Consider the following 25,738-nt stretch of genomic DNA (forward strand, 5'->3'; position numbering starts at 1 on the left):
GCATAAGGATTAAAAATAGTTATTGATGGATTTAGTTCAACTTTAAAGCCTATTGTAAACTATAATTGTTTAACAACTTGCTGACCACCCTATAGCACTTTTTACTGCTACAGGACCGCAGTTCTGCACAGGATATACAGTATATTTACGTGATTATGCACTTCCACTGCAGGGGGCGTGTGATTCACAGCAGAAGCCGATCTGCAGGTGCCAGGCACTCGATGTCTGCTAGCACCCGCCGATCATCAGTAAAACACATGAAACTGGTATCTGCCTATGTAAACAAGGCAGATCTCCATTCTGACAGGGGGGGGAAGGGATGGATTTTGTGTTCCTGCAAAGCCGGGGATAAATACCATCACATCCCTTAATGAAAGCAGCACACATAGTACACAACACAAACACTGGCTAGGCACACAGTTAACCCTTCAATCGCCCTAGATGTTTAACCCCTTCCCAGCCAGTGTCATTAATACAGTGACAGTGCATATTTTGAATACCCACAAAGTATGAAAAGTGTCAGTTAGTGTCCGATTGTCACCGCCATTACTAGTATAAAAAAAAAAAAAAAAAAAGAATTCTATAAATATATACCATTGTTTTTACAGGTACGTTGTGTCGTGCAATAGAGCCGACCCGCCGCAGTAAAAGTGCGTTAGGCGATTGGCACATGGTTAACCACTTAAAGACCGCCCGGCGCAGATGTACTGCGGCAAGGCGGCTCTATTGAGCAAATCGCTGTACCAGTACAGTGCTTTGTGTAATAGATACAGGGGACGCACACTCCTGCAGCCCTGGAGCAAATGTGCATGGCCAGTGACCACAATGTCCGCTGGCCACCCGCGATCGCTCCATAGAGAGTCAGAGCGTGGATCTGCCTATGTAATCAAGGCAGATCCCCATTCTGATAGGAGAAAACACTGAGATCTTGTCAGATCACCTGAGACCAGGTGACAGATGCACTCTGTAGGAGTCGGAAGTGCACCGCTAAGATAGTGGACCTTGGGACTGACTGCTGCCGATAGTACCCAGGGAGGTTCAGGAAGCAGGTCTACTGGATCACTAACAGATCCCAGTGGGAGCTAGAGCATAGATTCCCCAGGGCGTGGAGTCTAGGAGGCAGCGGGTGTTCACCAGAGCCTCTAGTGGTGAGGATGGACTGCTCTGCAGTCTGGCTCCAGGGTCTCCCAGCTCACGCTCACAGTAGACTACAGGAGAAGGAAGCAGCAGGCTGGAACAACAAAGATAGTAAGGGATAAGGCAGAGGTCAGGGTGACTAGACAGGAACAACAGGGTACACGCCAAAGGTTCAGGGTCACTGGCAAACAGGGATAGTCGGGACATGCCAAAAGGTCAGGGTCACGAGCAGACAGGAATAGTCGAGAACATGCCAAGGTTGGCAACAGAGACAAACGAAGAGCACACGGCAAGCAGGAAACAGGAAGCCAAACACACAATGAATACACAATGGTTGATCAGCACCACTGGCTTGCAGTGCACAGGTTAATATAGGGTTCCCTGATAGGGGCTGGGGTGGAGCCATGCTTAGAGGAGAGGTTATAAAAACAGCCAGGTGAGAGTGGCTGGCCTCTTAGTCTGAACTCATGAGGAGAGGTAGAACGGGGAATGCTGGCATCTTTTTTCCAGGGCCCTCTCCTGAAAGCGAATATCGATCTGGTTACACATGGTAATCACACCGTCCAGATCAGCAGGAAGGGATCTTCCTGCTAATTCATCCTTCACTCTATCAGAGAGGCCATGTAAAAAGCTTGCAACTAGGGCCTCATTATTCCAGCTCAATTCATCTGTGAGGATAAGGAACTGAAGAGCATACTGTCCCACAGAAGTGGACTCTTGACGGAGACGTAAAAGAGCCTGGCCACTGAGGAGACACGACCCAGTTCCTCAAAGATATTCCGAAAATGTTTCAAGAAATCAAACAGTTTAGAAACCACTGGATCATTCAGTTCCCACAGAGGAGCAGCCCAGGCTAATGCCTCACTGGACAGAAGACATATAATATAGACTACCTTTGCACAATCGGACAGGAAGTTTTGTTGCTGAAGTTCCAAATCAATTGTGAACTGGCTAAGGAACCCCCTGCAAGCCTTGGAGTCCCCAGAGAAATGGGCCGGAGCTGGCAGTTGTAATGAATGTGTGGCTGTGACTGGTGCGAAAGGTGCAGAAGCAGATAGTGGTTGAGGTTGTTGAACCGGGGGTCCTAATGAGGCCTGAACCTGTTCAAAACGGGATGCCAAATCCTGAAGGAATCGCATCACCTTAGTCTGATGCGATTCCTGGGTCTCAAGTCTGCGAACTAGGCCATGCAACGGATCATCTGCAGGTAGAGGCACATCAGCCGGGTCCACGACTGATCAAACTGTCAGGTCACCTGAGACCAGGTGATAGATGCACTGCGTAGGAGTCGAAAGTGAACCGCTAAGGTAGTGGACCCAAGGACTTACTGCTGCGGATAGTACCCAGGGAGGTTCAGGAAGCAGGTCTACTGGATCACTTACATAGTTCCTAGTGGCAGCTAGAGCATAGATTCCCCAGGGCGCGGAGTCTAAGAGCCAGCAGATGTTCACCAGAGCCTCTAGTGGTAAGGATGGACTGCGCTGTAGTCTGGCTCCAGGTCGCGGCCCCCAAGGTCTACCAGCTAAGGCTCACGGTAGACTACAGGAGAAGGCAGGCTGGAACAACAAGGATAGTAAGGGAAAGGCAGAGGTCAGGGCAACTAGCAGACAGGAACAACAGCGTACACACCAAAAGTTCAGGGTCACAGGCAAACAGGGATTGTCTGTGACACGCCAAAAGGTCAGGGTCACAAGCAGACAGGAATAGTCGACAACACGCCAACACATGAGGAGAGGTAAGCTGACAGAGAAAGATTACTGCATAACCATGACAGATCTGCTGTTCTTAGTGATCAGGAACAGCGATCTCTCTGTACTCCCAGTTAGTCCACTTCCCCTACAGTTAGAAAGCACCTCCCTAGGACACACTTAACCCTTTGATTGCCCCTGGTGTTAACCCCTTCCCTGCCAGTGCAATTTATACAGTGATCAGTGTATCAATATACGCTTATTGGGATTTTTTACCAAAAATATGTAGAAGAATACATATTGGCCTAAACCGATTGTATCGCCCTGGGATTTAGTCAGGGAGCTCCTCACCAAATTCCTTGTCAGGAGTAGCTACTGCAGTTTATTGATAGAGATCTATTGATTTCTCTCTAAGTTTGGCCTTGTTGCACTTTTCTCTTCTACCACTAGGTGGCTGGGAACTTGGTGGTACTAGATATGAGAAGGGCAACCCAAGGTCAAGTTATGGGTATATAGGGTATCTCAGCCAATGGGCAGGGGTTTCCTTGAATCCCTTGGCCTGCTGGGAGAACCTATATATTTGGGTGAGGTCAGGTGATCGGTGTTCTGTGCCACCCGGACCACTGCCTGGGTGGACATGTGCCATTCTCCCCGGGCTGCTAGGCTGGAAATTGAGCCTATCCCAAGGGCTTCGGGCTGCCATGCTGTGTGAGGGCCTATCCAGAAGTAAGAGGGCAGCGCAGGGTTGGAACTGCGTCTTGCAGTCCAACCAAAAGTGATGGATCTGCCGGCCGGAGAACCTGTTGTGGTCGGAGGTAGAAGGGAAGCTGTCACCACTAAGGTTCCGACCACATTTACCAGGAACCACAGTGTGTAACTAAAGCAAGTACCGGAATCATATTCTCACTGAATGGGCAAGGTGGAGAACCGGGAAACTTCAGTAGGTGATCAAGTCAGGGACTCAACCAGCGGAGGAGACGCTTGCAGACAGTGGCGTAACTAGAACCTTCAGGGCCCCGATGCAAGAAACCATGAAGGGCCCCCCTGAACCCCAGCCAGGGCCCTTCCCTCTGAGTCCGGCGGTGGAACTCCAGGGTGTGGTCACGGGTAAGACCTTTGTGAGCCCTGTAGTTCCACCACTGGTATCAGTAGTTTTTTTTATTATTTTATTTTTTTATTTTTAGGTGCCCCATTGGGGGACTGTCCCTAGGCAGGGTGGGGTCCCCGTCCCCAGAAGAGATGAGGTCCTTTTCTCCAGGTCAGATGAAGTTACTGCCCCCAGGTGAGAAGGGGTCCCTGTCCCCAGGGCAGGTGGGGGTCCCTGTCCCCAGAGGGAGATGGAGGGGTATGTAATGGTGTGTGGGGGATGGGGTCCTCTCACTCACCATGACCAAGCTGCAGGCCGCGCACTCATCCATGTTGGCCTGGGCTCCATCCAGTGTGCTGGACGGGTGATCAGCATATCTCCCAGAAAGACCTTTCATCATCTGTGTATGACGGGGGAGTAGGGGGGCTGGCAGACAAGCCTGCAGTGTCCTCCGGGGAACCGTCTCTCATAGGGCTGCACTGCATCTGTGTGCTTAAATTTTGTTTACCCGGGAGAAGTAGGCAGTGCAGTGTGGGCCAGACTCAGGGGGGGCGGGACTCTGGCTGGGGAGAACAGACATTGGACTGAGTGGCAATGCATGGAGCAGGAAAGGGGTACTCTGAGGAGCTGGCCAAAGACACAGGTCATGCGGGGAATGCACAACTAAAGAGCAGCCAGTGCGATAGTCGAACATGGAGCTCTGCTAGTCACCCTCCACCTCCAGCCACCCGTGTGCATGGTGCACTGGTACCCCTAGCTGCCTTTGTCGCTGCCGGCCATATGTAGAGGGGGCTGCATGGGCCCCCTGAATCACAGGGCCCAGTTGCGGTCGCAACTGCTGCACCCCCTATAGTTACGCCCCTGCTTGCAGAGCAGCCTTGTGTGTCAAGTCAGGGACCGAGCTGGTTAGCAGGGGTGAAGCTTGGAAAGTATCTGGAGTGCCAACTAGGGACCCAGCAAGGAAAGTGTAGGTAAAGCTTGAGGGAGATACCACCGCAAAAGCCTTGAGGAGCTCACTGGATTCAGAGTCAGTGAATCAGAGTGAGCGGCTAGGAGCTCAAGAGGCTGAAGACTACAAGTAGAAGTGGTAGTGAAGCTGAGTGAACTGTTGAACTTTGTGTTAGGAACTGTTAAAGACTGTTGCCATAGGAGACAGCAATCCTGCACGTGCAGAAATGGCACCTTGTTGGGGCCTTTCCTAGTACGGCTGTCCTCCTATTGAAGTCTCGGAGGCGGCCAATTTAAATTGCAACTAATTAAGGGTTTCCTGGCCCTAACCCTCTTTCCCTTCAAAATATAAAAAGGACTGTTAAAAGGAATAAAACCTCTTTTGCATCCAAGAAGTGTCTGGCGCCCAATGACTTTCACTATCTTTGAACCCACTATGCCTCACAACCCCACCACATATTGAAGGATGTCAGCTGTCTTTGGCCTTGAAGGTCCTCATTAGGCTGGAAGAGATTAAAGACTTTGCTACATGTTTATAGCACAAAAAATAAAAACCACAGAGGTGATCAAATAACACCAAAAGAAAGACCTATTTGTGGGGAAAAAAGGACATCAATTTTATTTGGGTACAGCGTTGCACGCCCACACAATTGTCAGTTAAATTAATGCAGTGTCGTATCGCAAAAAATGGCCTGGTCATTAAGGGGGTAAATCCTTCCTGGGCTGAAGCTTGTCGTTCAGGATTATTACTTTCTTGGGAAGAAGAATGTGTGTGATAGAAATTGTGATACATACGTGTGCTTTTTGTTCACCGTGACTGTTCTCCATAACCAGCTTTCTGGGAACTTTGAGCGAACCTGAACGTCATTTTCATCTGCAAAATCATCTTCATTTTGATCATCCACTTGGGCTACAGAAAAACAAAATTTTCAGAAAACGACTTAAAGACCTGAAAGTGTAACTGCAGTGGTCCATCAAATCTGCCCCCTTTTTTAACATTATTATTAATAGCACTTTATGCTTTTTTTTTTCAACCTGTTTGCCTGGTTATTTTGCCATTTCTCTCTAGCTTGTACATGTAGTGTTCTTTATGTTCTTCATGGTTTTATGTGAATAAAGGTATTTGGATCTCAGCTTGGTGTGTAGCCATCCGGACTTTCCTTTCATTATTGTCTTGTGTTCCTGTACCTTTTTGCCCAGTTGTTTACCGATCTCGGATTGTGTCCTGACTCTGTCTCTGCCTGATATTCCTGTACCTTGCTGGCCGGCTGCTGATGACCTTTTGGCTTGTATCCGGGCTAGACTCCTGTCACTGTGTTCTAGTTCTCGGTTCCTGCCTCATGATCTATGGTCATCTGCTTCCTCCAAACGCTAGCTGGCGCTACATCGGCCCTCGTGCCACTCTGTGCCCTCATGCCACTCTGTGCCCTCACACTATTTATACATATACCACCACATTACTATGTTACATGACTTCTTTTATATTTAATGCCGATAATTCCAATACTAAAAAAAAAATCAATCATTTTTTTTAAAACCATTTAGGTCAACATCTATGTTTAAACCTGCAGGCTGCAAAGTATCTAAAGTATATAACCATTTTTTCTCATTTTGTGAGACCTCTTTAGTAAGATTAGTAGAAAATATTGGTGAAGGGACATAGGATTTATCCCTACTTCATCTTCACAATTTTTTATGCATATGGACATTTTTTATGTATATGTTCACTTTTTTTGTTGATTATGTATTCAATGTACATTGCAGCATGTTGAATAGTAAGTTACCTGAGGTATTAAGCACTAGAGCACTTTATTGTTATTATTTAAGGTTTATTATATTCAGCGCCCCCTTATCACCTACAACCCACAACTCACAAAGGCAAGTTTTTTTGCACTTTGAGGGGAGCAGCTTAAATATTTATTCACATATTTGTTAATTGTAGTCTAATGCCGCGTACACACGGGCGGACTGTATGGCGTACTTAGTCCGTCATACAATCCGACGGACAGTCCATCATACTTTCGACTGAACGGACTTGACCACACACAGATACCCAAACAGTCCGTCGAAAGCTTGCGCGATGACGTGTACAGCACGTACGACGGGACTAGAAATAGGAAGTCCAATACACAGCAAAGCACCCTTCCGCCGTGTAAATCCTTTCTGAGCATGTGCCATTCTTAGTCCGTCGAACTAGCCTACTGACGAGCGGATTGTCCGCTGAAACCAAAGTACGACGGACAGAATTTCGAAAAATCCGAAATACTTAGTACGCAAGACTGCACACTGAAAAAGTCCGCTGAAGCCCACACACGAGCGGACTGTCCGCTGAAATGTGTTTCGACGGACTAAGTACGCCATACAGTCCGCCCGTGTGTACGCGGCATAAGAGCGGGGTATTCCATTTTATTTTGGTTTTCTCTCATAGTTTGCAAGACCGACTGCTTCTGCTTCCGAGCATGTATGTTTCTACTTTGGACTTTTGTCCGATGGACAAATCGGAATCGGAATATCCAACAACACACATTTGTTGACGGAAAATCTGAAAACCTGCTAGCCAACATTTGGTGGCGGAAAGTCCGACAACAATTTCCGATGGAGCATACACACGGTTGTATTTTCCGCCATCAGCCTGTCATCGAACATTTCCTGTTGGAAAGTCCGATCGTGTGTACGGGGCTTTACACTTTGACATGCGTTGGGTTGACATAGCTATGGGAAACAATTAGTAGGGTTAAATTTTTCAAAGAGTTGCATTGACTTGAATGGCAATATATACGTCAATATATTAAAAATGACACTTTCGGATTTGCACACTTAAAAACAAGGGGGCTCTAGAAATAAAACATTCTGATTGAACCTTTTATCTGCCAGAGAGGAGTAGTTGGTCACATTCAGTCGGACTTGTCCTGTAATGTTGAAGATTCTCCAAGCAACTTCTTCAGTTCTTGGATAGTGAGTGATAGGAAGATACCCCAACATTTTTATCCACATAAGTAGCATCAACATCTTAATCCAGCTTTTCTGAACCTTTTCAACACAGAGGAACCATTGAAATAGTTCTCCAGTTTCGGGGAACCCCTGCTAAAAATTAGAAATCTACAACTCATGATACATTATGCCACGTACACACGTATCAGACTATCAAGCGGACTTAGCCCTTGTACACACGGTCGGAGATTCCGACAACCAAATCCGTCGGAGTAATTCCGTCGGACTAAGTTGTCGGAAAATCCGATTGTACATAACGCGATGACATTATTGCGTTACGACTGGACTACGTTCAGGCTAGTAGCCAATAGCTTTGGTCTAGGAATTTGATCTGAGCATGCGTGGCACTTTGTCCGTCGGAGTAGGCTACACATGATCGGAGTATGTCCGATCGGAGCATTTTGTCGGAAAATGTTACCGGCAAGTTGGAAAACTTGGTCCGTCGGATATTCCGACGGAAACAGTCCGATGCAAACCACACACAGTCGGAATATCCAACAAAACGGTCCGATAGGACACAATCTCCGACCGTGTGTACAAGGGCTTAGTCTGGCGGACACACCGCCGGACTGTCCGCCGGACTTTTCCACCGTATTGTTTGATCGTGTGTACGCGGCTTTAGTGTGATGGTCGGTGGGAAGAATGGTGCTTACACTTGTGGTCATTGGGAAGTATTACCTCCTTACAGATAGCTAAAAAGATCAATGGTGTCAGTGGGAACTTATCCGAGAGGCAGAAATGGCCCAATGCTGAAGGAACCCCTAGCAACCTCTGAAGGAACCTTAGGGTTCCACGGAACCCTGGTTGAGAATCACTGGTTTAATCCAATCACCATGGACTGTGTCAATGCAGATGTTGTTCATATCATGCATTGGAAATGAAATGGCGGCTTGGAGAAACTCCAAAACGTCCCTAAGATTACAGAACAAGTCCAGTGACCTGACGAACTACTACCGGTACTATATCTACTATGACCTGGATAAACGAGAAGCTTCACTATTTATCTGACATTCTGCACCATCAGCGGTTCTTACTCCTTCCAATGGTGCTTTTTCTTCTCTTCTCAAGGGTGATCTTCTTGCGCAGGTCCTCTGCATATACACAGCATTCTTGGAAGGCATTTTTACACTCTTTACTTTCAACACGCAGAGCTCTCTTGGCGCAATCTCTGCTCATGCGAGATGGTGGGAGTGTCATACCGTTCTGGCAGCATTTTTTCAGATCTGGCGAAGAAAATTGGTCGGCTGCAGAGATAAAAAAAAAAAAAAAAGTATAATAACAAGTCACCAACAATTGTTTGTCTTCTAATGCCCGACTCCACGGCTTCTGCGTCAGTGTCCCTTAACAAGTATGCAGTTTGGATGTTCTGTTGGCGACACAAATCACTAATGCCAAAGGTAGCCAGGAAGCCAGTATTTTCAGGCCAGCAATAACAACCTGTAGCACCCTCCTAGTATAGGCATATCTTCCAACTTTCTGAGATAGGCATGAGGGACACCTATTGTATGTATGTAGACTTAGGACACACCCCTTACCACTCCCCAATTAAAGAAGATGCGCACAAAAAAATAATGATTGGTTAAACCCACAAATGCTTTTTTTACCACTGCTATTCCTTTTATATTGGCTTTTGGAATTTACAAATGCAGCAATTTAGTAATTGTATGGAAAAGGTTTAGAACTGTAAAACACTTTTTGATAGCTAATTAGTGCATTTTATATACAACGATATACATTATATTACCAGAGGTATTGGGACGCCTGCCTTTACACTCACATGAACTTTAATGGCACCCCAGTCTTAGTCCGTAGGGTCCAATATTGAATTTGCCCGCCCTTTGCAGCTATAACAGTTTCAACTCTTCTGGGAAGGCTGTCCAAACGGTTTAGGAGTGTGTCTATGGGAGTGTTTGACTATTCTTCCAGAAGCACATTTGTGAGGTCAGACACTGATGTTGGATGAGAAAGCCTGTCTCGCAGTCTACGCTCTAATTTATCCCAAAGGTGTTCTATCGGGTTGAGGTCAGGACTCTGTGCAGGCCAATCAAGTTCCTCCACCCTAAACTCGCTCATCCATGTCTTTATGCCAGTGAACATCAAATTGCAAAACGCAGTGTAAACACACATGCGATGCAAGTCAGTTGCAGGGGAAAAAAAGAGTCCTGCACCATTTTGGTGTAGATGTGATTTCAGCCATACAAAATGTATGGCTGAAATAGCACCGCATAGATATTGCATGTGATGTGCACAGGAATGCGCTGCAATTCCTGTGCGAATCACATGCAATGTTTTCCATGCAGCAGTGTGAACCTAGGCTTACAAATGACCAGTTTACAGTTACACAGGAGGTGCTCTCACTCTGATGTTCGCAACGATACCCCACATGTGTGGTGTGATTGCCGTTTACATACAGTATCTCACAAAAGTGAGTACCTCACATTTTTGTAAATATTTTATTATATCTTTTCATGTGACAACACTGAAGAAAGGACACTTTGCTACAATGTAAAGTAGTGAGTGTACAGCTTGTATAACAGTGTAAATGTGCTGTTCCCTCAAAATAACTCAACAAACAGCAATTAATGTCTAAACCGTTGGCAACAAAAGTGAGTACATTCCTAAGAGAAAATGGCCAAATTGGGCCCAATTAGCCATTTTCCTTCCCCGGTGTCATGTGACTCGTTAGTGTTACAAGGTCTCAGGTGTGAATGGGGAGCAGGTGTATTAACTTTGGTGTTATCGCTCTCACTCTCTCATACTGGTCACTGGAAGTTCAACATGGCACCTCATGGAAAAGAACTCTCTGAGGATCTTAAGAAAAGCATTCTAACTCTACATAAAGATGGCCTAGGGCTAGGCTATAAGAAGATTACCAAGACCCTGAAATTGAGCTGCAGCAAGGTGGCCAAGCCCATACAGCGGTTTAACAGGACATGTTCCACTCAGAACAGGCCTCGTCATGGTCAGCCAAAGAAGTTGAGTGCACATGCTCAGCATCATATCCAGAGGTTGTCTTTGGGAAATAGACATATGAGTGCTGCCAGCATTGCTGCAGAGGTTGAAGGGGTGGGGGGTCAGCCTGTCAGTGCTCAGACCTTATGCTGCGCACTGCATCAAATTGGGCTACATGGCTGTCATCCCAGAAGGAAGCCTCTTCTAAAGATGATGCACAAGAAAGCCCACAAACAGTTTGCTGTAGACAAGCAGACTAAAGACATGGATTACTGGAACCATGTCCTGTGGTCTTATGAGACCAAGATAAACTTATTTGGTTCAGATGGTGTTAAGTGTGTGTGGCGGCAACCAGGTGAGGAGTACAAAGACAAGTGTGTCTTGCCTACAGTCAAGCATGGGGGTGGGAATGTTATGGTCTGGGGCTGCAGGAGTTCTGCATTGGGGAGCTACAGTTTATCGAGGTAATCATGAATGCCAACATGTACTGTGACATACTGAAGCAGAGCATTGACCCTTCCCTCCGGTGGGCTGCAGGGCAGTATTCCAACATAACGACCCTAAACACACTTCCAAGATAATCACTGCCTTGCTAAAGAAGCTGAGGGTAAAGGTGATGGACTGGCCAAGCATGTCTCCAGACCTAAACCCTATTGAGCATCTGTGGGGGATCCTCAAATGGAAGGTGGAGGAGTGCAAGGTCTCTAACATCCACCAGCTCTGTGATGTTGTCATGGAGGCAGGGGCGGACTGACAACTCATGGGGCCCCCGGGCAATAGGGGATCATGGGGCCCCCTTTGTCACCACCCACCCACGCACAAGCCACACCCTCACAAAGCCCCACATATATATTGCACTGTTACATTACATGCATTGGTCACAGAATTTCTCTACTGCATGTTCAAAATATATGTTTAAAGAGTTAAGAAGATAAAGAACAATAAACACACATATAACCACGTCCATTTTCTGTGGGGCTGCGTCTCCTGTGAGCAGAATCACGCACAGGTATGGTACTTCTACACTTGCGCTGTTTGACCCACTGCTGCTTTGATTGGACACACCGAGAGCTAATTAGTGGGTCTGGTGGACCAGATGTCCACTGGGTCCAGACGATCGTTTCTATCAGAGGCAGAACGGTGGTCTGCCGATGTAAACAAGTTAGATCGCCATTCTGTTAGTAGGGAAGACCGATATCCTGTGTGTCTGCTAAACAGGAACACAGATCTGTCTTCCCACATTTAAAGTACCTCCCCCACACAGTTAGAAAGCACTTTCTAGGAACACATTTAACCCTTTGATTGCCCCCTGGTGTTAACCCCTTCCCTACCAGTGTAATTAGTACAGTTAACCATTACTAGTAACAAAAAAAAAAAAAAAAAAATTCTATAAAAATATCCCATAGCATATTGGGATTTTTACCAACATGTAGAAAATACATAGGAGGCCTAAACTGATGGAGAAATTAGATTCTGAGGCTAGAGCCTATAGCAGCAAAGTAAAGAAAGTATATAATATACATACGCACACACACACACTGCAAAGGCTGCAGACAGGGTACAGGGGTCAGAGGCTGCAGACAGGGGTCAGAGGCTGCGGTCATGGTACAGGGGTCAGAGGCTGCGGTCATGGTACAGGGGTCAGAGGCTGCGGACATGGTACAGGGGTCAGAGGCGGAGGGGTCTTACTAGGCTGTGATGAGAGGTGCGCGCCACTCCTGAAACCTCACAAAGTGCCACTGCTGCCTTACATTTAAAAATGGTGCTGCCCGGTGCCATTATGTCACTGCGCATGCATGTTTGAAAATGACTGAGCGTGTAAGGGCTTGCACACGCGGCAGCGATGCATGTGCAGAGGACACTCCAGCCCCCCTCATCATACCATACAGGGTTAATGTTACTTTATGGTATGTGATGAGGCTGGGGTTTTAGAGGAACAGAGCAGTGCAGCTGGCTGGAGCATGAAAACAGGTAGGTGAAAAAGGCCCCCCACCCCCCCACACACACACTGCAAGAATGAACTTTATCTTAATTTCCTGGAGATGGGCTGTATTTTGGCACCACATCCTTTGCTGTTATTGCACAAATTCATGAACATGTTAGAAATATACTGGGAATTTTCAGGTGCTACAGAGATATTCTACATACACATATATTAAAAATAATTATTTTGTGAAAATACATCTGATGTATGTAGTAGGTGAAAAGTCCCAGTATATTCTTAACATATTCAAGAATTTTACTTTCACCAGGACCTGTCCTGCTGATGTACAGGACAAGTTTAAAGCACATATTTATACAGCGTGGAAGGCAGAACAATTGTAACTCACAGAAGAATGCAGTCTGCCATCCGTCCTGTTATCTTGTCTTGAGCTCTGTTGACTACTTTATGGGTAGCAATGATCGCTACTTTGTTATCCTGCTTGCTCGGTTCTCCCCTGGCAAAGGGAGGGGGGGGGGGGGGGGGAGGCTCGGGTGCTGACTGACACACACAAGCATGGAAGAGATCGAGTTTCTCCTTTATCCATAGACTCGAGGGGTATCTTATATGAGCAGTGACAATGTCCAGGCTCCTAGGGGGGGTGCTCTCCCCCTCCCTCACTCCGTCGGTTTAGCTCAGTGTCCTATGTGCGCTAGTTGTCAGCGCTGACATTTCCGATGCTTCCTCCTGCTCAGGACTCAGATTTGGCACCACAAATTCACCTTCTCTGGAGCCAATGATAGCCGAGGGGTGTGGATTGAAGGTGGAAGCCTCCTCCCCCAATTGGAGAATAGCGAGCGATTCTCTCTTTTGCATTTACACACAGCCACAGCACCGATAAGAGACTCGGGGCTATGAGCTTCTCACGGGCCCCCTACTGGCCACGGGCCCTCGGTCGGCGCCCGAATGACCGAATGGCCAGTCCGCCCCTGCATGGAGGAGTGGAAGAGACTCCAGTGGCAACCTGTGAAGCTCTGGTGAACTCCATGCCCAAGAGGGTTAAGGCAGTGCTGGAAAATAATGGTGGCCAAACAAAATATTGACACCTTGGGCCCAATTTGGACATTTTCACTTAGGGGTGTAATCACTGTTGCTGTACACTCACTACTTTACATTGTAGTAAAGTGTAATTTCTTCAGTGTTGTCACATAAAAAGATATAATAAAATATTTACAAAAATGTGAGGGGTGTACTCACTTTTGTGAGATACCGTATGTAAACGGCAATCGCACCACACATGTGGGGTATCGCCGCGAACATCCGAGTGAGAGCACCTCCTATGTAACTCTAAACTGGTAATTTGTAAGCTTAGGTTCACACTGGTGCATGGAAAACATTGCATGTGATTCGCACCTCAACTTACTGGACTTACGTTTGCGTTCTTATTTGTGCAAGAGCATGGGGGGAACGTGGGCGCTGTAAAATGTTTTTTTTATTTTCATTTTGTTTGTTAACAATGTACCCTTTAACTTTTTTTTTTATCAACTTTATTGCTATTACAAGGGATGAACAACATCCCCTGTGATAGCATGGGCCATGCCAGGTCCTCTTTATAGAGAGGACTGGGGTCTATTAGACCCCAAATCTCTCCTCTGGCCTCCAATGCAGCCAATTAGACACAGATTGGTCTGATCCGCCGGTTTACTGGCCAGTAACAGCCAGGTAAACAAAGAACAGAAACAGGAAGTGATGAAATCCTCGTCACTTCCTGTTTCTGATGTCACACAGTGGGAGGAACATAATACATTCCTCTCACTGTGCGCCCAGAGTCGGTTGCCACCAGTCACATCCTTACTGGGCTCCCCAGCGATGACCGAGATATCACCCTTCCCGTCCAAGGTCCTTTATATACATACGGCAGACAGGAACTGGTTAAAGTTCATACAGCTCCTTTACAAGGTTTAGAATCTCTTTACCTTTCTGTTTGGTGAGTGCCAAGAAGTCTATCGATCTTTTCTTCCTTCGAGAAACCTGGCAGCCAAATCCTTAAAACAAAAAAAAACAAAAATATTCAGAATGGTCCAACACAATCAGCTGGGAGTAAAACTGTCATAAAACGGAGCCGTTCATACTGAGCAAGGGATGAACAAATACATAAGAAGTGGTCGCCTAACTATGTCAAAAACATCATGAGGTCCAAATCTAATGATACAGCTGAAGTTATAGGCAGCTCTTAACTGTTTCTGTAAATATAAAGCTTGGCTCCACCCATTTTTCCTCCTTAAAGTTGACCTTCAACCAAACTCTCATGTTGTACTGCCCTGCTCCCTAGAACCTTCAGGGTCCCAGTGCAAGAAATCATGAAGTGCCCCCCTGACCCCCCCCTTCCATCTGAGCCCTGGGCTTACAGTTCTGGGAGGGCGTCTATAGACATACTTCCTGAACCCTGCCTCCCACATGCCCCCTGGGGCATGCATCCAATACGCTCTGTGACAGCTGATCACAAATCACGGTAAAGCACCAATAACAGCAGTCCTTTACCATGTGATCAGCTGATCACATGTAAACAGATTTGCTGGTTATCGGCAGTCCTTTCCTCCCACGCTGTGTCTGTGTGAGGAAAGGAGAGCCGCTAACCATCAAAATTGTCAGTACATTGTTTCAGTGGGGCCCCATCAGTGCCTTTTAGTGCTCATCAATGCTGCCTATCCGTGGCCATCAGTGCCACCTATCAGTGCTCATCAATGCTGCCTATCAGTGTTGCCTATCAGTGCTCATCAATGCCGCCTATCAGTGCTCACCAATGCTGCCTATCTGTGCCCATGAGTGCCACCTATTAGTGCTAGCTATCAGTACTCATTAATGTTGCCTATCAGTGCCACCTATCAGTCCCACCTATCAGTGCTCAACAATGACTCCTATCGGTTCTCATCAATGCCCCCTATCAGTTAGGTGGCACTAATAGGGGGGCATTGATGAGCACCGATAGGAGTCATTGTTGAGCACTGATAGGTGAGACTGATAGGTGGCACTGATAGGCAACATTAATGAGTACTGATAGCTAGCACTAATAGGGGGGCATTGATGAGCACTATCAGTGCTCATCAATGTCCCCTATCAGCGCCCATCAGTGCAGCCTATCAATGCTGGACCAATGTAACTATTTAAAAATTGTCGTACCTGGAATTCAGCTTAAAAATGTGTTTTGCTATCTGCATTAAGGGGTTAAATCACCTGCCTGAAATCAGAAATTGGACTGAAAGTGGGAGGGTCTGAACCATGATGCAATCAGGTTCTACTGCTATGTATAAAGCTTTCAATACATTTTCAAGCACTAGGGGCTGAAGGGAGGGGTGATGAGGTGACTTGGAGGAGGAGGAGGAGGAGGGTGCAGGAAGGACCCCAGCAGTGTGATTACGCTCATTTACTGTATAGTCCAGTTAGCAGTCAGGTGACTGTAGAATACTGATGTCACCATACTAGTTTCTGGGTGTTGTAGATCTGTGTGAATCACAAAACTGGCTGAACAGAATTACAAATCTTGCTGGCAGATGAAACCGTTTAAATGCATGTATATCAACCGGAGTCCTGTTTTAAAACTGAGGAAACAGGATTAGGTTCTCTGGTAGATTCTCACCAGTCAGTTCGCTGTACCCGGATGAAGAGACAAAGGCCACGCCGGCGTCCATGAAGACAGAATTAGAATCCTTCCCTCCTCCAGGACTGCAGCCCAGGTCATAATCGTTCATAGCCTTGAACACCTTAAGGGTAAGAAAAGAAAAGGAATAGTATATATATGAGAAATAAAAACATATATTTTATAGAAAAAAAAGAAATGATCGATAAGGAGACTTTATCATTAGCCCATTTAGGTCTAGGCAACCCATTTAGAGCGGCTTCACACTGTCCCTCTGTGCTTTGGCTGTAGCACAGTGTACCCACAATTCAACATACAATCAGCGCAAAAAAAAGAATAGCAATGCACAACCCGGCAGGATCACCTCCTGAATGCCTGGAAAATGTTCCTCTACCATGTAATGAAAAGTAATCCACCGCAGACACTGCTGCCCGTGTGACCCCGGCCTTCCATAAGTAGACACCTAAACATGCAGACTGCCCCGATCCTCACCTTGCCAGGTGTCAGCTTGTTCTTGGAATTCAGGAGGTACACCGCCGTGTCCACCGCTGATAAGGAGACCGTTGTTTTTTCATCTGTTTCCATCGTCAGCCTGAATTGTGACCCCGGGAGAATGGAGTCTGCTACATCCGTCCTCACTTGTAGCTGTAAAATGAAGAAATATCATTCAAACCCATTTGAAGTCTGGCAGCTTTTTCTCTTTGTATACTCCTGTACACCGAACACTGTGACTTGTGTTTGCTTTGAAATGTTTACAAAATAAAATAAAAAATGCTGCTTCCTGCTCTCACGCTGCAGTGCTCTGTGCTGGCAGAGCTGAGTAACAGCCACGCCCCTCGTTATGGCTTGTATTGCAGAAAAAGTCAGGGGGTGTGTCTGAGCAGGTCTGTTATTGAGTGCTGGTTACTGAGTGCGCTAGGGCCAACGACCACTCTTATGCCCCATACACACAGTCGGAAATCCATCCGAATTTTTCCGACGGATTTTGGCCGAAACTTGTGTTGCACACACACGGTCGCACAAAGTTGTCGGAAAATCTGATTGTTCTGAACGAGATGACGTCAAAAATGTACGACTATATACTATGGCCAGTAGCCAATATCTTTTGTCTCTTAGTTTATTCTCAGCATGCGTGGCACTTTGTCCGCCGGAATTGTCTACACACGATCGGAATTTATGCAATCGGATTTTGTTGTCGGATAATTTTAGATCCTGCTCTCAAACTTTGTGTCGGAAAATCCGACGGAAAAAGTCAGATGGAGCCCACACACGATCGGATTTTCCGACAACATAATCCGATCGCACATTTTCCGTCGGAAAATACGACCGTGTGTATGGGGCATAACAGAAAAGTGGAGGTAAGGCTATAAAAAGGGAGGCTGTTAGCACAAAGTCTGATGGCATAGCCATTTCTGTCACTTCAACTGAACTTTAAGGGGCTTTATCAGAACAAAATATAAAGTCACCAGTGATCTTGCAATTTATCAAAGTATATGCCTCTGGATTCTTTTTTTCACCTGCAAACTGCAGAAATGTCTGGACTATAGATTGCAAACACGTTCCAGCCTGCTCAGGTAAGGGTAATAACTCCTTCCTGCTCAGGTAAGGGTAATAACTCCCTTCCGCCCTTTAACTGGGTCCTAAGGGGAAGGGGTAGGGTGGACTTGGGATTGGGTTGGGACCACCATCCTGATGGCTCCTAATCATGACAAGAGACTGATCTGTTTGTGCACAAAACAAGGTAAATACAGACATGGATGAGCAAGTTTGAGGTCAAGGAACTTGACTGGCTTGCACAGAGTCCTGACCTCAACCTGATAGAATGTCTTTGGGATGAATTAGAGCGGAGACTGTGAGCCAGACCTTCTCGTCCAACATCAGTGCCTGACTTCATAAATGTGCTTCACACTCCAAAACCCTGTGGACAGCCTTCCCAGAAGCTTTGAAGCTGTTATAGCTGCAAAGGGTGGGCCAAGTCAGTATTGAACCCTACAGACTAAGACTAGGGTGGCATTAAAGTTCGTGTGTGTGTGTGTGTGTGTGTGTGTGTGTGTGTGTGTGTGTGTGTGTGTGTGTGTGTGTGTGTGTGTGTGTGTGTGTGTGTGTGTGTGTGTGTGTGTGTGTGTGTGTGTGTGTGTGTGTGTGTGTGTGTGTGTGTGTGTGTGTGTGTGTGTGTGTGTGTGTGTGTGTGTGTGTGTGTGTGTAAAGGCAGGTGTACCAATACTTTTGGTAATATAGTGTATATAAATAAAAAAAATGTACAGACTCCATAGGTCACTTGGTCTTTTTCTGTCGTCACTCTTTTATGTTTGTGTATTAAAACAGTTAAGTCCACCATTCACCATCCTGACATACATAGACTTACCTTTCCTTCACAGACATCGCTGACGTCTATCCACACTGAGTTGGCTACAATCTCAGAGTCCAGGTAGTAGTAGGCGATAATGCGAAAGGAGGGGATCAGTTTGGTTGAAACAGGAACAGAAAACACCATGAATTCACTTTTCTCTATGGACTTCAATTCCATTATCTGACCTTTGTTGAGCACCTACAGAATAAAAAATAAAAAAAATAATAATAAAGAAAACATATATGCAGTGCCTGATTTAGAAGGGGGCAAAATGGGCAATTGCCCTGGACACACCTCCCAACTTTTTGAGATGGGAAGGAGGGACACCTATTAGCAAAAGTATGCAGGCATAGGACACACCCCCTTGCCACGCCCCCTTAAAGGAGAATTGTACAAAAAAACAAGATTGGTTAAACCCACCGAAGTGCTTTTTTTTTTACCACTACTATTCCTTTATATTGGCTTTTGGGATTTACAAATGCAGCTATTTATAAATCAGATGAAAGGTTTAGAGCTGGGAAAGACTTTTTGATAGATAAAAAGTGCATTTTATATACATCTATATAGATCAGACCAAAATGAGGGACAAATGAGGAGGAATGAGGGACAGAGGGACATTGCTCCAAATCAGGGACAGTCCCTTGAAATCAGGGACAGTTGGGAGCTATGTCCTGGGTTTTCCTTTTGAGTTTGCGGGCTTTGGTCGGTAGGAATGGCCAAGTCACGACAACGTCACCCCTGTGCATGTGCGCAGGAGTGACTGTTTACGGTACGGCTCTGAAGGAACGGCACAGGTATGTTGTTCCTTCAACTCATGCACTGGTGACGTCACCGGCTGCATCTAAAGTAAATATTTCCTAAACGGTGCAGGTTTAGGAGATAGTTACAGTACCTATAGGGAAGCCTTATTATAGGCTTTCCTGTAAGTAAAAATCCGTTTACTCCCACTTTAACCTTCCTCTCAGTGGTGTTGCGTCCATAGAGGCGCTGCCCCCTCTCTCCTCCACCGTTCTATCACCAATAGATAGATTCATGCATTGCATGCATCTATTGTCGCTGATGCCACCCCCTATTCAGGTGTCCGGCCCTTTGTTGGGTGCCGGGCATCTGAATTACAGCGGCGGGGTTTCTTTGGAAGCGCCTGCTTAGAGCTGTCAGCTCTAATAGGCATCCTGATTAGAGCTGTGGGCTCTAATAGGCTTCCAAAAGGGTAAACAGCGGGCACAATGCTGTGCGTTCACTGTTTACACAGTGTTGTGTTAGAGAAGCGAATACATCACTTCCCTAACACTGACCCACCTCTCAGCCAATCAGGTTGCTGGGTCTGTGTTACCTGTCACCTGATTGGCTGAAATCACAGGCGCTGTGATTGGATGCCTACCATGCATCCAATCATTGCAGAAGATGAGAGGAGGAGCGGGCAGGAGAAGACGGGATGAAATGGAGAACACCGGACACCACTCGCCACCTGCAGGGGGCACAGTGGCAGCACTTGGGTCACAGTGGCAGCATTTAATTGGGCACATTGGCAACATTTGGGGCACATTGGCAGCATTCAATGGGAACAGTGGCAACATTAGGGGCACAGTGGCAGCATTTAATGGGCACAGTGGCAGCATTTAATGGGCACAGTGGCGACATTTGGGGCACAGTGGCAGCGTTCGATGGGAACAGTGGCATCATTTGGGGCACAGTGGCAGCATTTAATGGGAACAGAGGTAGCATTTGGGGCACAGTGGCTGCTTTTGATGGCACAGTGGCTGCGTTTGATGGGCACAGTGGCTGCGTTTGATGGGCACAGTGGCTGCGTTTGATGGGCACAGTGGCTGCGTTTGATGGGCACAATGGCTGCGTTTGATGGGCACAGTGGCTGCGTTTGATGGCACAGTGAGGCTGCAATTGATGTTTTTTTTTCTGAATTTTTCAGGCTATTTGCACCCCCCAAAAATTTTGAGCACCAGCCGCCACTGCTTCCTGTTCTGGTAAAAACTATAAAAGTTTGGATTTGTCTTCAATGTCTGCACTGGTGACAATAGACAAATAGTGAGGGTGAATCTACCCAGAGGAAACACAGACCACAATAAAATAAATAAAAATGACAGGGGTTCTAACACTTGCCCTCTCTTTAGTTATGCTATGTCCACTATCAGTGTGTTTAGATGGCAGGTACTCTTCAGTGAGGATAAGCTCTTTTGGGAACAAACATGACACACTCACCATGTAATAGATATTTCTGACACTCCCAGACTGAGGAGCAACCACCTTCACAGTGACCTTTATGCTTTCCCCGGGACTCAGAACCTGGCTGGGAACTTCCATATGAAGAAAGCTGTTGGTTTTCGATGTATAGGGAGTGAGACGTATTGTTTCCTCCTGACGACCGTCACTTCCTTCCGCTATGATCTATTAGGACATGAATGATGTACCCATTTGTAAATGATTTAAAATGAATAAAATGTATTTAAAGTAAGACATGAATGAAAAATCTGGTAAAATCTAGATATAATAATTATTATATGTATAGAAATAATCATTTAAAGTATATCCAACGCCATGATTTATTATTGAATAGAAAAGGGAAGGGCTAAAACCCATTGGGGGAGATTTGTCATCACTTCCTGTCCTGTAGACATGATATGAAATAGGAAATCTCTTCAATGCAGTTGAATGCCGGTGCTCCATCCATGAGGGGGGGAGGGGGCAGACAGACCCCCCATCACTCCAGCCCATCATGACCCTACACTAACCCCACCACCCGGTCACCGACTCGCCATCTCGCCCATCAGGCCCCTGTCAGCCCCGCACTTACCTCATGCAGGCCATGGCTGCGGCTGCAGCTTCTCTCCTCCATCTACTCCATGTCCCGGCTGTGGCTTCTCCTCCCGGCCAATGGGGTCTTTGGGCTCCCGGCCAATGGGGTCTTTGGGCTCCCGGCCAATGGGGTCTTTGGGCTCCCGGCCAATGGGGTCTTTGGACTCCCTGCCAATGGGGTCTTTGGACTCCTGGCCAATGGGGTCTTTGGACTCCTGGCCAATGGGGTCTTTGGACTCCCGGCCAATGGGGTCTTTGGACTCCCGGCCAATGGGGTCTTTGGACTCCCGGCCAATCGGGTCTTTGGACTCCCGGCCAATCGGGTCTTTGGACTCCTGGCCAAAGGGGTCTTTTGGCTCAGGGCCAAAAGACCCCATTTTGATTGATTGTCCAGGAAGATAAACAGAAAGACATTAGCGATTATTATTAATTTGCTAATGCCATACAACTTGGTTGGCCCAGGAAAAACTGCAGGGACACTGCAATAAAACTGTTCCATAGGCCAACCAAATCTAAAATTATAAAAGTTTGATATCTATACACACCCAAAACCCCAACTAAACTTGTAGTTTAAATAATCTAAACTTATGTGCATCCAAAAAATATATGCAAAGGCTTCCAGTTTGTTTTCTTTAGAAAGCAGCCACAGCCTGATTAGAAAAGCCTGTCCCCCGCCAGCATCCTGCAGGGAAAGACCCTTACTCATTGTGTGGAAAAAAGGAGGGGAATTTTGGGACTTTAAATGAAGCACAAGTATGTGCCTCCATCCCGGTAACCGGTACGTAATAGAGGAAGTTTGGGTCTTTAAAATGAAGCACTTGGATAATGGAGGTAGGTTTTAACCATATTAAAAAAAATAATAATAATTTTTTATTGATTGTTCAGTAACAGATCATAAAAAATAATAAAGATCAAATTCATAAAGTATATAGGCGTAAGTACAGTAGAAGCATGATATATAGTATTCACATATAGCAGCACATAGTAGTAATAAATAAAATAATTGGGTAGTATGGCATGGTAGTGCCTATGACAGCAAAACCGACATCAGCAAGTACATCCACATAATAGATATGCATCCACTAGATGTAAAACAAAAATAAATTTAGTATATAGTTAATTTGGTTATTGGCGGCATATTTAAACCCCACTTGGAGATAGCTGTGTGTGCGGCGGGTCTCTGCATGGAGTCTGCACACACTGGCCGTCTTGTCTGCTGGTGTTGTTTTTAGGAGCGATGTTTAGGTGAAAAATCTCTTTTCTCCTTCCACTCACACTTCATCTCTGTTCTGATTGTACTTGACTCTGCCTATGCTCATGGTTACTACTTTTTGTCTTAAGCTACTATACTAGCTTTTATAAATATTACCATTACTATCATTAAAGTTTACCTTATATATTTTTTTTTTATTTTTTTTTTTCTCCATGCTGGTTGTGCAATCAGCATCAGCTGTTGATAGTTAAAGGGGCCTTTATTATCAGAGCCGCCCTGACCGGTGTCTGCAGACCTTATTTGCAGGACGCCGGCTGGACGGATCTCTCATCCTAATATCTTGTCTGCTGGTGTTTTAGGAGCGATGTTTAGGTGAAAAATCTTTTTTCTCCTACTACTCACACCTTTTTTTTTTTTTTGCTGACTGGCAATTCTGTCACTCTTCTTGTCTATCATGGTCATACATACTATTAACATTTTGTTTTTAGATATGTTGTTTTCAACAATTGCCACACACTCCATATCTGATACTCTTCAACACTGCTGTATCTTTTTGGTTTTGCCTGATATTGCATCCATGTCTATGCCGCCTCAGTTCCACCCTACACCCACTGCCGCACACTGCACTTTCCATCCGGATTGGTGAGTCTGCCCTGGCTAACCATTTACACGCATTAAATCCCCATTAATTTATTTTTATTTATATGGTTAGTATATTATATTATTTTTTATTCTATTCCATAGGAATTTTTTGGTCGCTTCAGCTCCTGATGAGTGGGGAGACACCCACGAAACGCGTCGAGCTTTTGAAATGATGTCCCAGCTATACTTTATACGGAACTATATTTATTTTATTATGAATTTACTTTTTTAACTATATACTAAATTTATTTTTGTTTTACATCTAGTGGATGCATATCTATTATGTGGATGTACTTGCTGATGTCGGTTTTGCTGTCATAGGCACTACCATGCCATACTACCCAATTATTTTATTTATTACTACTATGTGCTGCTATATGTGAATACTATATATCATGCTTCTACTGTACTTACGCCTATATACTTTATGAATTTGATCTTTATTATTTTTTATGATCTGTTACTGAACAAACAATAAAAAATTATTATTATTTTTTTTAATATGGTTAAAACCTACCTCCATTATCCAAGTGCTTCATTTTAAAGTCCCAAACTTCCTCTATTACGTTACTCATTGTGTGGAAGCAGTGGTCTGTCTGCAGATGTCTGCTCTAGCTCTGACTCGGGGGAGGGGGGACATGTATGCCCTCTGAAGGGAGACTGTTGCTTCCAGACAGAAAACAAAGACCCTTCCCTACAGAATGCTGGCAGGGGACAGGAACTTCCATGGGGGCTCAACTAGTGTTGTCACTTTTTCTTGAAGCCAAACCAGAACACTTTAGTGGTGCACAGTATATATTTTGTTGTTTTAGTATACACTATAGAATTGTAACAGACCTGGGACACCTTTTGGGCACCCCAAACAGAATAGTAATGTGGCGCACATAGTGCCCCCTCATCCTCCTGTCAAGTCCTGTTCCCAGCCACATGCCTATGTAAACAATGTGTCCGGGTTTCAGGTGGACTGAAACCTGGACACATGATTCAAAACCTGGACTGTCCGGGTGAATTTCCGGACAGGTGGCAACCCTAGACTCAACTTTTGGCTCTCCAGCTGTTGCTGACCTTCAAGTCCCATCATGTCTCTGCCTTTGGGAGTCATGCTTGTAACTGTCAGCGGCTTGCAGTGCCTCATGGGACTTGTAGTTCTGAACCAGCTGGAGGGCCGCAGGTTGAGCACCCATGCATGATCTAGTCTGTGGCCTTTTTCTAAAGAAAACAAACTAAGTCTTTGCACACCTGGGGCTCCTAAAAAAACCCGTAAAAATAAAATAATAAAAAATGACTGACACAGTCCAGGGCCCCAATGTCACCAACCTCTGCTCTACTGACACCGTCCATGTTTTAATAAATTTGGGGTGCACATCTTAATGCAATAGGCTGCGCACACCTATGGTAACGATGACAAACTTTGGTACCTATATTTTTCCATAGGTAATGACAGGCAGGGGCGGACTGACCATATGGGTACTCGGGCACTGCCCGAGGGCCCCATGCCATTAAGGGGCCCCATCAGGGTTGCCAGCCTCCATAAAACCAGGGACAGTATGTAAAAATCTGTGAATTTTAATAAAATCCCAAGATTATAGCTACCCCGCCTCTCCGGTATCTTTGTGTATTCTGTGTGTGTGTGTGTGTATACTGTATGTGTATACTATGTGGCCCCATAATCTATTGCCCAGGGACCCCATAATATCCTATTGCCCAGGGCCCCCATAATCTCCTAATGCCCAGGGGTCCCATAATCTTCTATTGCACGGGGGCCCCATAATCTCTTATTGCCCGGGGGCCCCATGAGTTGTCAATCCGCCCCTGATGACAGATCATTAGTTTAGAGTTACTGTGAATAATGGCCTTAGAATTATTGCTCCCACTCCAGCGTGCAAGGCAATAAGGCAATACATAACATATGTAGAGCAATCAACATTTATTTTTATCAAATGTCCCCCCCCCCCCCCCATAGCATTTTACTATGTAACAGGTTCTTTTTAAGGCCGAGAGGGAGATGCCACTCAAACCAACCTGGTGCTCTCAGCCAGAGCTGCTCCGGCCACACCCTCTGACGTGTTTCGTCCCATCCACTGGGGCTTGGTCACAGAGAGGTCACGGAGAAGTTCTCTTTAATGGGGCAGTATAGGTTAAAAGGGGGTCTGCCAGAGGTCCGCATAAGCAATCTAGTGACTACATCCACTCGATTGCTTCCATCTGACAGCTGACAAGTCCGATTTCCCCACTGGCTGTTGCAGTGTGTGTAAAATCCCCCCAATGCTGATGAAAGCTAAAGCTAGCTATAGACATTAAGTGGTGGTATTTATAAAAATAAATTGCACACCACTTTGCCAAATGAAAGTGCATGTAAAT

General features: G+C 45.8%; 1 protein-coding gene across 2 annotated transcripts in view; it reads right to left on the reverse strand.

Moving 5' to 3' along the window:
- The window catches only part of LOC143983706 (complement C4-like), a 178,284-nt gene that overhangs the window by 101,423 nt on the left and 51,123 nt on the right, over positions 1 to 25,738 (reverse strand). For both annotated transcript variants that reach the window (XM_077483720.1, XM_077483728.1), the window contains exons 13-19: positions 20,929 to 21,114; positions 18,727 to 18,909; positions 16,854 to 17,006; positions 16,362 to 16,485; positions 14,701 to 14,769; positions 8,886 to 9,095; positions 5,656 to 5,770 (exon numbers count right to left, since the gene is read on the reverse strand). In XM_077483720.1, the coding sequence (XP_077339846.1) occupies positions 5,656 to 5,770; positions 8,886 to 9,095; positions 14,701 to 14,769; positions 16,362 to 16,485; positions 16,854 to 17,006; positions 18,727 to 18,909; positions 20,929 to 21,114 (1,040 nt within the window). The remainder of the gene's footprint in view (positions 1 to 5,655; positions 5,771 to 8,885; positions 9,096 to 14,700; positions 14,770 to 16,361; positions 16,486 to 16,853; positions 17,007 to 18,726; positions 18,910 to 20,928; positions 21,115 to 25,738) is intronic.

This window comes from Lithobates pipiens, unplaced genomic scaffold, assembly GCF_037356315.1.
Source record: "Lithobates pipiens isolate NorthernLeopardFrog02 unplaced genomic scaffold, aLitPip1_a1.2 Scaffold_1, whole genome shotgun sequence".
Lineage (NCBI taxonomy): Eukaryota > Metazoa > Chordata > Amphibia > Anura > Ranidae > Lithobates > Lithobates pipiens.